The 15,889-nt window shown below is 35.5% G+C and overlaps 2 protein-coding genes across 2 annotated transcripts in view; one reads left to right on the top strand and one right to left on the bottom strand.

Moving 5' to 3' along the window:
* Bmcp (uncoupling protein Bmcp mitochondrial) overlaps positions 1 to 13,685 on the top strand; it is a 32,568-nt gene extending 18,883 nt beyond the window's left edge. Inside the window, exons 3-9 of the mRNA XM_067108461.1 lie at positions 7,478 to 7,628; positions 7,882 to 8,018; positions 8,294 to 8,436; positions 8,718 to 8,842; positions 10,945 to 11,005; positions 11,436 to 11,546; positions 12,473 to 13,685. Of these exons, the coding sequence (XP_066964562.1) occupies positions 7,478 to 7,628; positions 7,882 to 8,018; positions 8,294 to 8,436; positions 8,718 to 8,842; positions 10,945 to 11,005; positions 11,436 to 11,546; positions 12,473 to 12,592 (848 nt within the window). The 3' untranslated portion in view covers positions 12,593 to 13,685. The remainder of the gene's footprint in view (positions 1 to 7,477; positions 7,629 to 7,881; positions 8,019 to 8,293; positions 8,437 to 8,717; positions 8,843 to 10,944; positions 11,006 to 11,435; positions 11,547 to 12,472) is intronic.
* Positions 13,686 to 13,867: 182 nt separating this feature from the next.
* The window catches only part of LOC136841503 (protein rtoA-like), a 24,732-nt gene continuing 22,710 nt past the window's right edge, over positions 13,868 to 15,889 (bottom strand). The window contains exon 11 of the mRNA XM_067108460.1: positions 13,868 to 15,774. The gene's annotated coding sequence lies outside the window, so the exon portion shown is untranslated. The remainder of the gene's footprint in view (positions 15,775 to 15,889) is intronic.

Genomic DNA, 15,889 nt, shown 5'->3' with positions numbered 1-15,889 from the left:
GGTGTTGGCAGTGGGAAAATCCTCTCTCTCTCTCTCTCTCTCTCTCTCTCAATGAATTCAGAAGAAATTATCCAGTCAATCCAAGTCTATTAAGACGAGCACACCCGTCAGAAGAGTGGGGATATCCATGATGTGTGGTGAACAATAATTTCACACCCTGTCAGCCACAGCTATCACTGGATAGCTCCTTTCAATTTAGAAGTTGCTTCCTATCTCGTCGTGATAAGCCCAAGGTCTTGTGAGTGACCTATTTGGCACTGTGCCAGATTGCGGAAAATGAATGGGAGGCACTTACTTATTTGTGATAAGTTTGTGTAATATTTCATTGCTAATTTCGGCTTGTTAGAGCTGGTATTGTTGGAGTTTTATTATTTTGGTTTTGTGAGTTGAATTTTCCCATTCTCCTTATTATATACTTCTTAAGGAGAACGCTAGGGACGTATTGTTGCATCGTAAATGGGTATTCCTTTTTCCCCTCTGACGTTCTGGTGTCCTTGACTTGAAGAGGCTGAATTCTCTCTCTCTCTCTCTCTCTCTCTCTCTCTCTCTCTCTCTCTCTCTCTCAGGAATTTTTCCTTGTCTTCCTTGTTACCAAGGAAAAATTCTATGTGGAAACTCGATTTCCTGTCATAGGCGTTTTTGCTGTTTGAATGGATCCTTGCTGTAACATTTAACTCGACGGAGTTTTGTTTACTCATTTTTTTTCCTGAAAGCTTGTTGGGCAGGTGATGTTAATGAGATGAGTTGCCTTTGAAATGCATTCAGTGACAAGGCATCTATCAGCAGTTGTCTTTCAATATAACCACGCGAATTGTTGTAATACATTGTGTTGTGTAAGTCATGTCTACAAGTCTTTTTGTGCTAATAGCCATGCCCATTTTAATACCTGTTTTATGCATACACGCTTTGTATATATGTATGTTTGTATGTATCATGCATTATTTACTTGTGTTGAGAGCCCTGTAGGGGGGAACAATCAATATAGATGAATAATTTAGTCCTTTTATTTAAAAATGACAGTGGACATCGGACACGGCTTTTGTGATTTAAACAGGGTTGGATAACTTTTTATCAAATTCGTTAATTTCTAATAACACGCATTCGTGTTCATAGATGGTACGCCGTGTAATCGTTTAACCAATACTGTAATTCTTAATTTAAAATGTCTATTGTGTAAGTAAAGTAAAATAAAGAAATGTGTGCACGCGAGTGTACACGAGATGGAAACGTGGACAGTGCATAGAAGGCTATGTACGTAGTTGGCTGGTTATTTGAGAGAGAGATACACGCGTTGGCACTAGGCACTCACTACCCATTCAGTTGCCAGATCTCCTGCTGAAGACTTTTGAAGAATGCAGAATGCGATAGGAGTAATGTGTTTCTTATCGTGGAAAAGTTCATCAACGGTTTCACGGGTGGTATATGTGTCATTGTTGATCAAATTTATATAGGTTTCATATGTCCTGTTTTTTTGTATTGCCAGTATTTTCACTTTTTCAATATTACTTTATCAAACCTTATACTTGCCTTCATTTTCCATTCATGGATGTGCTCTTTACATATATTTTTCAGTCCGTTGCACCGTCATTCCTTCCTAATGGAAAACTTTAGAAATATCTAATGGCGATATACTAGCGAATGTTAATTGATTTATACTGCAATCCCAATCTTGCAGTCAGTCGTGATAAATAGATGTTGGTATAATAAACATCTAATTGGCAGGAAGCCTTATAGGTTGAAAAATGGTCCTTCTTAAAGACTTGGCTGTGGAGTGTGTTGTTTCTTGACATCGTAAGCATTCGTATGTTAAATTTTTAATCAGGTGTTTTAGATTGGAATCTTAAAAAAAAAAAAAAAAAAAAACTGGGGAACTTGGCTTGGAGATTGAGTGTGCTGAATCAAATTGAGGCCTTCAATACAGACCCATATCGATGGAGCTTTAGTTTTATTGTAAAGCAAGTAAATTGCAGGTGAGGGAATAAATCTGATAAATATTTGTAGGCTGTTTTACTCAACCATCATTATGTATGAAACTTGAAATTTGGTTCCTTTTGAAATTTCTACGCATTTACGTGTGTTATAATTATAAGTTTCTAAATTTCATTACTAGCTGTTAGAGAAGAGTTTTCCCTACAGTTTGAAATCTCTCTCCATAAATATTTTACTCGCTCTACTGTTGATATCCAATTTTCTGTGAGTGGGCTTTGATGCGGTGATCATTTCCTCTCTTGGTTGGGGGGGGGGTTGCGGGTTGGGGGTCTGGGATCGCGTTACCTGGAATTCGAGTTGTTAATAAGAAAGAAAAAAAAAACTGAAGAAGTCTCTCATTTAGTACCTTCATATTGGGCCCCCGAGGGAACCAGAATTACAGGCTTACACAAGGACACGACAGGTTTGTTCAAGGACACACTGAATGTAGTTTATAAACAAAGCAAATATTTGGCCCACGAAGCCTACATGTTTCCTATGGAAATGTAGGGCAGTAGTATATCTTGGCATCTACAAACTAGGACATTCCCACCTTATCCTATCTTTATCCCCCCCCCCCTCAGCTAACCCTGGATAATGAGCCTGCGTCGTTTATTACCGAGATATAGAGTTAATTGTTTGCGTAGCACGCAAGATCGTCATAAAATGGGGGTTTATCGGCCACTATAATTACCTTGGGGTGCATTCGACTGGGTAATATGGGTGTCGTGCTATATATGACGAGTTTCCAGTTTCGTGGAATCCTTTGTTCTCAGTGCAGAGAATTATTCTCCAAATGAGAATGACTAGTGCATTTCTTTTACTTTTATGGTATATCGGGGATTTTTGTCAAGAGATTGTTAATTTTTTTTTTAATCTTGCGATTGAATTTTTAACAGTTTCTTATATGAAGGATGAACACAATATTTGCATTTGAAAGTCGTACGAGGAGAACTGGACGTGATTGCATCATTTGTTCGTATTAAGTGCATTTGTTGAATGTCAACAATGCAAGGCACATTGTAAAAATAAATGGCAGTCACTCTTGCGAAATATCGCGTTGAAACAGCTCTTCGTTTCTCTGCCTTGATTTTAACTTGAAAGTGGAGTGTTGCGTCCTAAGGGCCCGTCCAAGAAAAAAAAAATCGGCTTGCTCAATCTTAGGAAGCAGTTTTCTTAGTGTGTTTTATGAATAATGAAATGCTGCTGTAAGAGAGAGAAACTAGTCCGATCGGGTAACATCTTGTCTTGAGTGGTGCTGCTTTGGCAAGTCATATAAATATTCTCTCTCTCTCTCTCTCTCTCTCTCTCTCTCTCTCTCTCTCTCTCTCTCTCTCTCTCTCTCTCTCTCTCTCTCTCTCTCTCCCCCAGCGCAAGACAAGCCGACCCGTGTAGCGGCCTCGATGCTAACGTAGAACATGGGCAGATTGAAGTAATATAACTAAAATAACCCTTGTTAGATTTTTTTCTTCTGTAATAACAGGATTTCTTAGCTCGGCGATTTCCCACTTTCTCGTGATATTTTAATGTTTTATTTTTTGTTCTTTTACTGTTGCTTTGTCGTACTACAGTTCAAAAATCAGAGCGTATATTATTATTATTATTATTATTATTATTATTATTATTATTATTGAGATATAAAATGTTAAATAGTATTGTACTTCTAAGATCGTTGAATATTATTGTTAGCAGCATAAGAAGTATATACCTGTGTTTGCGTATTGGAAGTCTTATCTTTATCAAACTAATTGTATGAATCGATATCAACGGAATCTAAATTTGCTTTAAGAAGGTTGTACTGACACGCGGAAGTTGATATACAGGTGACTATGACCCCTTGCATGTCACGGCGTCTTTCGTGACTCGGTCCCTATAAACTTCATAAGATACGGGAGTTGACCCTTGCGTGCTTCGAGGGGTGTAATTTATAGACATACATACATACTGTACCTACATACCTACAGTCATACATAACTCGACTGTCGTCATACTCTGAAAATTACCGTGTAAAGGAAAAGAGTATTTTTGGATTGCACCCAAGAAAGAGCGTAAGCTTCCACGCTGACATACTTCTATTTATATCGTATCAAGATCTTGCCATACGTTTGCTTAGTATAGCTCCTTTTTTTCCGTTAGCCCTTTTAATAGTGTTCCTGTGTCCTTGAGACTTCTCTCCCTATCCATTTCCCTTTCTGTGTGTGGGTCAGGGCTGCCTGTGCCTCGTGAAGTTGATTATCCTCCAAAGAGAGCAAGGTATTTATGAGCATGATGCATGTTTATGCCGTTTGTGATTGCGCAAGCACAATATACGAGACGTGGCAGCGTAGTATGAAACAAGGAGAGGTAGGAGAATTCAAAGTCTTTTAACGCCGTAACAGATTATGAGTATGACTATTCAGAAAGGTTAATTATACCCAACTGGCAGTTAATAGTCAAAATTATTGTAATATAAATTAGAATATTGATATTTAAAACTACACTGAACTTTCGAGAAAGCCTTTTGGCGTTATCGTTGTAGTCCAAAACAGTAGCTTGATGTAAATGAACACCGCAGTGACCGCCTTGGATTTTTTTAAAGAGAATGTTAAAACATTATCGTACCGTTGTCGTTAGTTAAACATCAGAGCCAAAAATAATTGATATTTTTAAAATTGAATTCAGATCTAATATGTTTCTCAAACTACCCAAGTTTTCGTTTTATTTATATATTCGTATGTATTTATCTTTTTTTTTTTCCAGGGGTATAGTAAGTTTTGTTCTTGATTCATTCAGCATGGGGAATGTTGAACGAAAAAATGTCTAGATAGGAAAAGTCTTTGAATTTGCTTGACTGACTAGGTCCAATTTTCTCTCTGATAAGGCTTAGCCGATGTGAAGGCAATAAAAAGAACGCAATTATCTATGGAATTTCTCGTCGTTAAAGAATACTTGACTTTCCGTGCTCGGCAATCTTATAACGAGACCTTGTTATCTGAAAAATTGGATATCATTAGGAGAAAGTCAGTTTTATTGCAATGTATTTCTTGCCAGGCGTATATGCAGGCGGTATAGCTTCCTTGTAAAGGGTAGTTCCATCAAGTGGCACGTCATTTTGTTAGGATAAGGAAAAAAAATCATATTCACACCTCGATGGTTATATCGTGATTTGGTGTTGAGAATCCTATATCTCGCATTTCCAGTCCAGGAACAGCTTATTAGCGTGTAATGATGGGATAAAAAAAAAAAAAAGTTCTTCGATCGGGAAGATCCTTGAACTTGCTAAGCCGAGGACAACTATGAGAGTTACAGAGATTAGTCGATGTAACGACACTCTTAGTCATGAAATAGTCTTAAATGGTGAGGGATATTGGTGAGGGAGTTGCTGACGCAATGATACTCTTAACGGCAAGGAATATTCTGCAGAGTTTCCGTTTGACGAATGTTTGCAGACTCCGGATTTCAGTGCAATGTCACCCGTGTTTTGAAGTGGGAAGAATTTTATTGCTGCTGCTTATTATTCATTTCTGTCGTATTTTTCGTTATTTCTCTTTTGCCGCTACTGTTATGAAGATTTTATTTGTTTTTCGGAAAGTTGGGTTTCCCCGGTGAAAATCTCAGTTTTCAATTGTTTTATTTTAACGAAATTCAGCTTATTTCGATTTTTAAATAACAACGCCAACAGCAAAATGTTGGTAAGGTCACAATGTCCACCTCGAATGAAATAAATTCTGTTCACCCGATTCCAGGTGATTCGTGTTACGTTGTATAGAAAACATTGAATCAAAACATTTTGACATAACGTACTTTGCTTTGTTTAGGTGTAAATTGTTAACCCTTTATTAACCAATAAAGCTCTGAATTGGCTTTGTATTTGTGGGAACGTTCTTTTGAAAAGTTGGATGCATGGCAATAATATTGGCTCGATGTTACCGCTATTAATGCTGTTGCCACTAATATTACTGTTTTCATTCTTACGTCATTCCTTGTACTGTCAAAAGATATTGTATGTTATTTTAATCTACTTTATTATTCAAAGTCATGAGTGAAATGTTCTCGATTTTGGGAAAGTGACCTCGTACGTATGTATGTGCGTGTGTTCGGTGATTATAAAACAGTCATCGCTGGAAATTGTTATATTCAGTTATGCAGTTTAAATTTCTGTATCTTTTATCGCGCAATTTCTCGCCATTTAGTTAAGAAGTCTTTCGCTCCCGCGTCACACTCTCCGCCGCTCCTAAATCCCCTTAGTCTTGCCCAGAATGGCTAGACTAAATGCGCTTTTTGCGCACTTCTAAGTGTTCCTTGTGCATGCGAGATTATCGACAAATTCACTTCCCTAGATTTTGTGACACGTGGTTTGTGGTAGGAAGCGTAACATTTTCAGATACTTGTGATATACGTTTTTCATTATTTTTGTATAGATATTGCACACATTTATGAGTAAGACGACATCAGTAAGTAAATATTCCACAGTTATCTTTCCATAGGCCATAAACTGCCAATTTTATAATGCTGATATCTTCCGCCACCTTGACGAATAAGTAACATGTTATTCTTGTTAATGTTTATCAAGTTACTTTTGCCTTAAGGTGGAGAAAGAGTAAGGAATTTTAACAACTTTATTTAAAGCGGCACTAAATACATACTTACTTAACAGAAAAGTCCATTGACCCCCAGAAAAACTCGAATCAAAGCCAGATGCTGTATCTGTTTTGTTTTTCTGGGTCAAGCCCAAAGACATCTTTAGTTAGATCTCATCGCTGGCAAGCACCTTGTCCTTTATTGGCAATATATATTAACAGATTTTGGTTGCTAGTATAGTTGCTAGTATAGTATCTTTAAATCTGACAGGTAGATAGCTCAGGTATGCAGGTTGCTCTACATAAAGGTGTCAGAGACATTCTTAGGAGTGCTGCTTGCTATGTTTCGTAGTTGCTCAGTTCACTGACTTGAAAGGTTTCCTTTAGCTTTAGTTTGTTCTTCTCTCTCTCTCTCTCTCTCTCTCTCTCTCTCTCGTACGACGTTCTCCAGCTAATTTGTTTATACGTTAAACAAGCCGTTAATAGGAAATCTAGGGTAGATTGTGAGCTTCGGAGTTTGGTTTTGAGGTTTTCCTCTGATAAAAGTATTGTTTAGTTGAAACTATTCTTTGGATACTTTGCTTACTTGAAGATTCTTGGTTGCTGTCGACTGTTACAAATTCCTATTTCTTACTTGTTGATTAAGAATGAATTATTGCTACTGTAGTTCATGGATAGTTGGAACTTACCCAAAAAACACTGCACATACTATGTGCGTTTGACTGGTGAATTGTTAATACAAGTGGCGGGTGCTTAGGTTGACCTCCTTACAGGCTGGTTGAATGAGATGAGGTTCAGCTTTCATTTTAACAAGCTTGAAGAAAGATAGATCTTTCTCCAGCTTATAAAAATACTAAGTTTTGAAATATAATAAGTTCCAAATAGGCTCACAGCCAGAATTGTTAGTGTTGTGTGCTTCATCAGTGTTAATTGTTTTTTTTTCTTTCCAGGAACCTTTCCAATTGATACGACCAAAACCAGATTACAAATTCAGGGTGGAAAATGTGACGCTGGTGAAGTTGTAGCCAAAAGATATCGGGGTATGCTTCATGCCCTCCTCAAGATATCCAGTGAGGAGGGAGTTCGTGCATTATACTTCGGGTATGTAGCCCATTTTGTATCGAAGTGATCTTAAAAGATATCCCAAAAGCAATTTTATGCATATTTGTTTGGTACAGCTGGTTTTCTCTAGTTAAAGGGATAAATTTAAATTTCATGCAAAAAAAATTGAAACCTGCATAAACATACTCTATTGAAGGAGGTTTTAAAAGTGCATTTGAAACCTTGCAGGCAATGTAAGAAGAGTTAAAACTTGATGTTATACATGCATTCATTCTTACTATTTTGTCCTCAGAATTGCACCCGCTGTCCTCCGGCAAGCTACGTATGGCACAATCAAATTCGGTATTTATTACACCCTCAAGCAGATGATAGTTCAGAATCCCGATGAAGAAAGATTGGGAATCAATGTATTCTGTGCAGTCACAGCAGGTGTGTGTTGATGATTGCATTTTGCTTTTATGTGAAAGCATATTTATCATTGGGAAGTGTGTGGGAGCATACTTATCATTGGGTATATATTTCCTGACCTGTCAGTTGGTACTGGGAGATGGTATACACAGCACTCTCTTTGCAAAGCATTTGATAGTAAGTTTTAATGGTCATGTTTTGATTATAAGAACCCCACCTAACCTCCCCTGTATTCAGTGCTTTTATTACTTCCAAATTCTAATTTTAAACATTTATCCTTCTTTTTACATGTTTAGGTGTGGTCTCCAGTGCCATGGCTAATCCCACAGATGTGCTTAAAGTGCGACTGCAGAGTGGCCGTACCGACTTTAAAGAAAAAAGCCTCTTGCAGGCATTCGTTAGTATATATAACCAAGAAGGTATCCAGGGTCTATGGCGAGTAAGTAAAGACTTTGTAAAGATTGTATAGAAAATGGTACAGTATTTATGCACAAAATGAAAATACCATAATTCCTTACAATTACAGTGAGCAATTTATTGCACCTTTTTTTTTTTTTTATACATATATATATATATATATATATATATATATAATATATATATAAACATACAATGTCCTTTTTAAATTGAGAAGTCATCTGTTCATGAAGTAAATGTAATACAATTATTTTACTGTAATTGGTATTATTTCTGATATTGTTCTCTTTTGTAATTGAATAGGGTGTGTGTCCAACAGCTCAGAGAGCAGGCGTGATAGTTGGTGTGGAGTTACCGATTTACGATATGTGTAAACATTACTTCATTAAAATGAATATATTGCCCGACAATGCTACGAATCATTTCTTGTAAGTACCTGTGTTTTGTATATGTTTTAAAAATGTTTTTCTTTTTTACTGTAGGCTGAGCTTTTAATTCAAAATATCTAGGACTTAACATTATTATCAAATACTGTACACCAGGGGCTAAGTTATTATAACAGCATCTTGCTTAACTGTGTTGTACGTAACTCTGATTCAGATACGCTATTGCTGTAATTTATTTTCTTCTGTATTAAACCAGACTTTTTTTCTATAAAAATGTTGAAACCTCACGTTTTAAATTAAGCAGTTGCTGTAATAATACAGATTGATTTTTAAGATGTTACTGTACCTGAGTTTGTATTTTTTACCTAGCCTTCAATTTACAGTTTAATGAATTGGCATCATACGAAGAGTGCATAAAGTGCATGTTAACCCAGTTCCACATTAACAAAGTTTGTAATTTTCATCTCATTAAGAATGAAAGACAGAGTGGATGAGACTCATTGTTACATCTTTTTTTAAAAGTTCAAGAGTTGTATAAGAAAAAAAAAAAAGCTTATGTTTGAGATAGGCTTCAATAAAGTGAGATTTAATGTACAGTTTTTGCCTTTGTGTAATGTAGCTCAGTATATTGTTAGCCTGTGAGGGTTTTAGCTTTAGTTGGGGAAATGCTTAGTAAGAATTGGTTAGTTTGTCTTTTTCCTGGTGGAAAGCCTGCGTATTTGGCAACCACCACATGGTTTCACGTGTGTCCATTCCAGATGTTTCGCAAACGCATGTCCAAGATGAATCTAGGGTCCTTGAGGCCCTGGCAACGGAACCCAAATCCCCGGTCCCAGACCGCTTACCCGGCATGGGTCCCCAGTCCGTGAGTTGGACTGTGGGGCCCTGAGCTGAGGAACCGCCATGATTCTCGGGAGTGACTTGTCCCATGTAACGTTGATAACCTGAACTGTACTGTAACATTATCATTATCATCACTTATAGTGTCTCATTGTCATTAATCATCTCATTATACATTATTGTTAACAGCATTCAACTTGATTCCCTTAACTCTCCCTTCCATTTTTTTTTGTATTTGTTACAGTGTTTTCACTAACTTCCCAGAATAAAGTGTGACAATAAGGGATAACTTTAAAGTGCTTGATTGAGATATAAAGATCTAATTGCTTTTGCCTTCCTACAGTAATACTTTGTGCTTTCTTGCACTTGAAATTTATATTGAAATCATTGCATTAGGAATCATGCTTCTGTACAAGGTTTAATTATAATCTGTAGATTCAAATTCTTTCCATGTTTCATCATCATAAAAGATTGCAAATTTAAAGTTAAACTTTGATATGATAAGCGAAGTTCCTTAGAACTTCGCAGTGAATATTTAGTCCATAATGTTAACTATATACCAGTATTTCTTATGTAATTTTTGTAGATGTAAATTTTTTCATCTCATTTGTTATGCACCCTATTCTTGCGTAGTTATATCTTTAAATTACCAAGTCTGATTCATTATATCATTCCAGTTCATCACTTTCATTTATCATTTTCATAGTGAGAATTAAGGTACAATTTTTTTTTCAATTTTTTTATAAGTGAAGTCGAGAATTTAAAGCCTAAAGTTTTTGCCTTAATTGGTTGATACCAAAATGAAAAAAAAAAAAACAAATAAATGGAAACCTCTCACTGACTGACTGCTTTTTCAGATTTTAAGTTTCACATGCAAATGCTCTTTTATTTCTTTTTCACAAAACTCTTAAAACCAATTACAGCTTATATTGTCTAGGTCCTGCTTTATCAGATTTTGATAGAATTCAATTGAATTGTGTGTGAAGCTTTTAAGTAAATTTAAAATGCATAAACACTTATAAAAGCATGCCATTAGAAATTTTTGTTGAATTATTCATTATGGTTATTATTCAGTAACTGCATGCCAGGTGCACAGTTTTTGTTTCTTTTATGACGTCAGACAGTGAGAAGTCATAAATTAATTCAATCAAGAATTCAGTGAGCAAGGAAAAAACTCGTCTTTGGAAAGGAAAACGAAAAAAAGGAAAGCAAAAATTCAAAACCTCTTTAAGAAAAAAAAAATACAAGTGTTATTTGTGTCCTTATGTCAGATGGTGATTTTTGTGTTTTATTTTTTGTAACAGGTCTAGCTTCATATCCAGCCTTGGCGGTGCAGTTGCATCGACCCCATTAGATGTTGTTCGGGTATGTCACTATCCTTTTTATTTTTCTTTGTCTAATTATCAACCTTTTAGGTCTCTTATGACACTGTGAATGACACTTAGAAATACACTCTTTTTTGGTAATTCTAACACACGTCATTTCATCCTTTCTGGGTTTTGCTGTATTTAGAAATACCAGATTATAGTTGACTTAAAATGCTTTAAAATGAGACCAGAATGCGGGATCAAACCCAAATAAGAACGTCCCAAACAGCAAAGGAAGTCAAATGTTGCATAAGTGATGGCTCTAGGACAGCCGGGACTCTCAAAGGCCTAGTGACCAAAAGGCTTAAGTTTTACCAGATAACTGCCAAAAATGTATTACTGCACGTGATTTAACAAACATTTTAGAAGCTTTCATGATATTGTTACCTATTTATCCTAATGTTTTCTTCCATCTTTCTCTCACGAAGACTCGATTAATGAATCAAAGGAGGCTTAAATCTTCCCCAGCAGCCTTAAGTGGAAATGGAGCTGTATGCACCTCAAGCATATACAACAGTACTGTGGACTGTTTAGTACAGGTGAGTTTATTTTTAAGACATCTTTAGTCAAAAGCAATGAATGTAGAAAACAATAAGTGAAATTCAGTTTTATATTTCCAGTGCTTGAACTTTTATCATTGTATTTTCATTATTAGTAAAGGAGTAAAGTATAAAGACCAGAACAGTAGAATGCTGTAGCCTAAACGAGTCTGAAGATAGGATACTAGAAAAGAGCAAGAAACAGCAGTGTCACATTTACTACATCAACAAAACTAAAAGCCATCATATAATTACATGAAGGTGAAGCAAAGGCGGGACAAGGTGTCAATTGAAGGCTTTTAACTAATGTTCAATCTTTCCCACCACAAGTAGTCACAGCAACTTTGTATTTGTAGGAAAAGCACCAGTAAAGACTTTTTTACAAAACAGGGAGTACTGATGCAGGTAATTATGTATGCAAGGTAAATAATGTACAGTAAGTGAAGCATCATGAAGAAAAAATTTTAAATGTTCAAAAGTATAATGAAACCGTCTGCTGCACATGAATTTACTTTTTTTTTTTTTTTTTGAGCATAGAAAATGTGGAGTGAAAGTATTTTATTATTCAGTAACCTGACTATATTAAAATTTTGGGTAAATTAATACAGCTTTCATACTGATTAGTAATGTTTGATAGCCTAGACCATAACCTTAGTTTTAAAATAAATACTGTACGGGTACTTTCTCATAAGACCAATTTGTCAAGTCCTACTATGTTGGGAACAAACAAAACTTTTAATAAATTTAAATTTTTTGTTACAAGCCTGTACACTTCATTTCCAAAGATTTTGGCCTTTGGTATCTTACATTTCCACTTCATAACAATCCTCTTTCACACTTTACATTTCCATTCTTTTTGATTTCCTCTTCCTCCATGCTTTGCCTCATGGCTTTAGCAAATTTAAAGAGATAAACATCTTTTCCAGACTGTGAAGTCAGAGGGACCTTTGGCGTTATACAAGGGCTTCATCCCTACTTGGCTGAGACTGGGGCCATGGAACATAATCTTCTTTGTCACCTTCGAACAGTTGAAGAAGTTCTATTAGGTGTTAGAGAATCTAGTGAAAGCTCAAATGCCAGTGGAAAGGAGTTCCTGTAACATTTCACAAGGTTTATTTAATGACCTTAGGAAGATTTTTGTGTATTAAAATATTCACTGCTGCGCGATACTTGTAATTTAATCTCCTGCAAAAATAGAAAAGCTCAGGAGGGTCAGTGTACTTTCCCAAATAAAGCTGTATTATCAAAAACAGCATTGTCCCCTTTCTGTATTTTGCATCTATTACTGTGTAATAAAAGTAAATTTGGGATTGTGTATGATCCTTCAAATTTTGTAGCTCTAATTGCTGTATATCTTAGGAAATTTGTGAATCCTGAGACAATCTGTTAAGAATTATAAAATGAAGTGTCTCATGCAAGTCTGTTTTGCACAACAGACCTGATAATTTCAGTTTTTTTTTAAAACACGTGTATTAAATTAGTACATTACAGATACAAGAAGCATAAAATTCCATCTTCGTAGGGTGCTGATATTGTCAAATATAATAGAATTGCATATGTCAATTATATCTGGTATTCTTTAGTATTGCACTCCACTGTCTTGCAGTGGGATGCATGCATAATCTTTTGTAAAGTTTTTCTTACCAGTGGTGTATATATTTTTTCTTTGGAAGATGAAGTGTTTTGAAAGATATATTAACCAAAGATTATGTAATCAGAGTATCAGGGCATTGGAGATGTGTATGGAACGTGAGTAAACTGATGTTTGTGTGATTTTTATATGCAGTATTACTCACTAAATTGGATAACACATACAAAGTCAGTCTCACGTGAAATGCACCTTTGCCGTGTTTGTAACTGCAGTCATCTTATCTGTTAAAGTGTAACACTAAAGTTCTTTATTTTTGTAGTGCGCATGACACTGAATGGTAACTCACAACAGTTAGGAAATCATTTTGTTAATCATTAGTGTTATTTGTTTTATACAGATAGTATAAAATTTCATGCAAAGTTTTTAAATTTTGTAATTATTATTTTTATAGAAATACAATACAGTACTTGTTTTGTTTTGAAAAGTATGAATGTGTATATTATGGAGTATGAGAATAACTTATTCTTCCAAATAAAAGTTTTTTGTAACTATCTCATTCATTTCCAATACTTGTGATGGCATGGTTACTAACTGTTATTTGTAATGAGAAAAGTGGTAGATGACCAAATCACTTATATTTCTAGGCTTCATGACCCAGAGAATTTATTAAATGTGCAAAAATTTAATCAGGACAATATTTCAGCAGTTAAGTATGAAGAATGCAAATGAAAACAAATAAGCAATGTTATTTCTACTTGGGCACCAAACTTCATTGATTTACATACCTAAGACCACTGGAGACAGGTTGGTTTTATTACACACACACAAGGCTATTCTGGAGAATGATTACCTCAAGTTTCACTTATTAGTTTCCTTTGGACTCATCATTTAGAACAACTAGCTAATTTGGTTCAATTTCAGTTCTCTCACAGGCAAACTCTAAGTCTGGCAGTGAGACTTGTTCTGTTTACTAGACTACTTCAAATTAATCTATTAAAATAAAACTAAGTGCATAAGTTCCCAAACTGTTCCACCTATTATGCTCATTCTACTGTGCCAATCTCTCAGAGCAGAGAATGGAGAAGGGCATTTGAGAGGACAACTAATAATTTTGTATGAAAACTTATATTACAGTATCACATATCCATTATTCATAGCCTAATCAGTAGAAGGAAAACAAAGCAAATGAATCCAAGAACAAAGAATTTGTGCTGGAAGTCTACTACAGACAAAAATTGGGAGTTGGCTGAGGATGATCCAAAAGCTCTTCTGTACTTGAAAGATCTGCAATGGAAGTATCTCCTGATAACAGGTACTCCCACAAACAATGGGTCTGCATTGGAAGAATGCCTGAAGATGGCTGTCTACCCCATAAGGGTATGTACTATGCAGTAAATTCAGGTAAAAATGTCCTTGGTTCCCTGTGTCTGATGAAGGAAGGAAGGGAGAGTAAGACGATTATAACCTTACACCCAACACAAGGACATGGCCACCTGTGATGATAAGCAACAGTAGTCAGCACATGAACAAAAAGAGCAGAGAGTATGGCAATGCCTGGTGCCTGTATTGGAGATAGTTGAGGGCACCAGTTGATGAAAAAAACCAGATGAAAGACTACTAACATCTCTGCAAATCCTTGCAAAAACAACAAAGGTCACCATTCTAAAAGTTGAACAGCAGTTCTTTACAATATTTAGAAAAAAGAGTAACAGCATCCACAAAACCTAAGGGAGTTATTAGACAAAACAGCTACAACTTTAAAAATGCATAAAACTGTCAAGGGAATGGAAGTCAAATGCTACAACCTCAAAATTCTTAGGAGATGCACCAATGTTTTAAAAAATGTAGACTTAAACATTTTGTATCTTTAGGCAAGTTTTCTTGCCACCAGAGTGACTGAAAACCAGACACAACTGTCAGAGATAAAAATTTAATTCCTAACAACACTTAATCATAATGTTAGTCCGCAGGAGCTGGCTTGTCACTGAAAACTTGAATGACAAACCCCTGGGGTGCAACCATGTCTGGAAGGAACTGGAACAAGTTATCAGGGTTATGGATACTTGAAAGAACTGAGGTTTTTGGAACTTCTTTGTAAACTATACTGACCTCAAACTAAACATCACAGAAAGTAAGTTGCTATTGCTAAGGATTATCACGAAAGTCTACAGTTGAAAAAATCAATAAGTTTACTATTTCAGAAATCAATACCTAAGACTAAACAATTCAATGCATTCAATTAAGCTGATCCTCTTGGATTAAAGCCTCTACAAATGGCGTTTGGCCACTTCACTTATATAAGTAAATATAAAAAAAAAATATTTCATTTTATTCGCCAGATATAAATGTACAAAAATACACACAATACACAAAAAGCCTGACATCCTAATAAACCCTATATAGTTGAAAGCATCTGATAAATATAGTAAACTGTTACTGTACATATAGCTTATAAACTGATATTAAACACCACTGGCAGACAGCTAAAGCTTAAGAGAAGGAAAACTGGTTACTATTGAAAGATTTACATTCTAATAAACAAACCTTATACAAAGTTACTCTACTCTCTTTGCAACTATTTGTAAAGATGCTTCTTGTATAGCTAATCTGGAAGCCTGATTAACTTCTCTTTCATACCTGCAAAGAAAGAAAAGAACTTTTCACAATGTTGTACAGAATGGCAGTTTGCCAAAACAAAAAAAATTAATTCTTTGCTTCTGCAACAATCTCACAAATTCAATGGAAATGTAAT

The sequence above is a fragment of the Macrobrachium rosenbergii genome, chromosome 9 (genome assembly GCF_040412425.1).
Source record: "Macrobrachium rosenbergii isolate ZJJX-2024 chromosome 9, ASM4041242v1, whole genome shotgun sequence".
NCBI classification, from domain to species: Eukaryota; Metazoa; Arthropoda; class Malacostraca; order Decapoda; family Palaemonidae; genus Macrobrachium; species Macrobrachium rosenbergii.
Note: the sequence above shows the minus strand (reverse complement) of the source record. Positions and strands in the feature narration are given on the sequence as shown.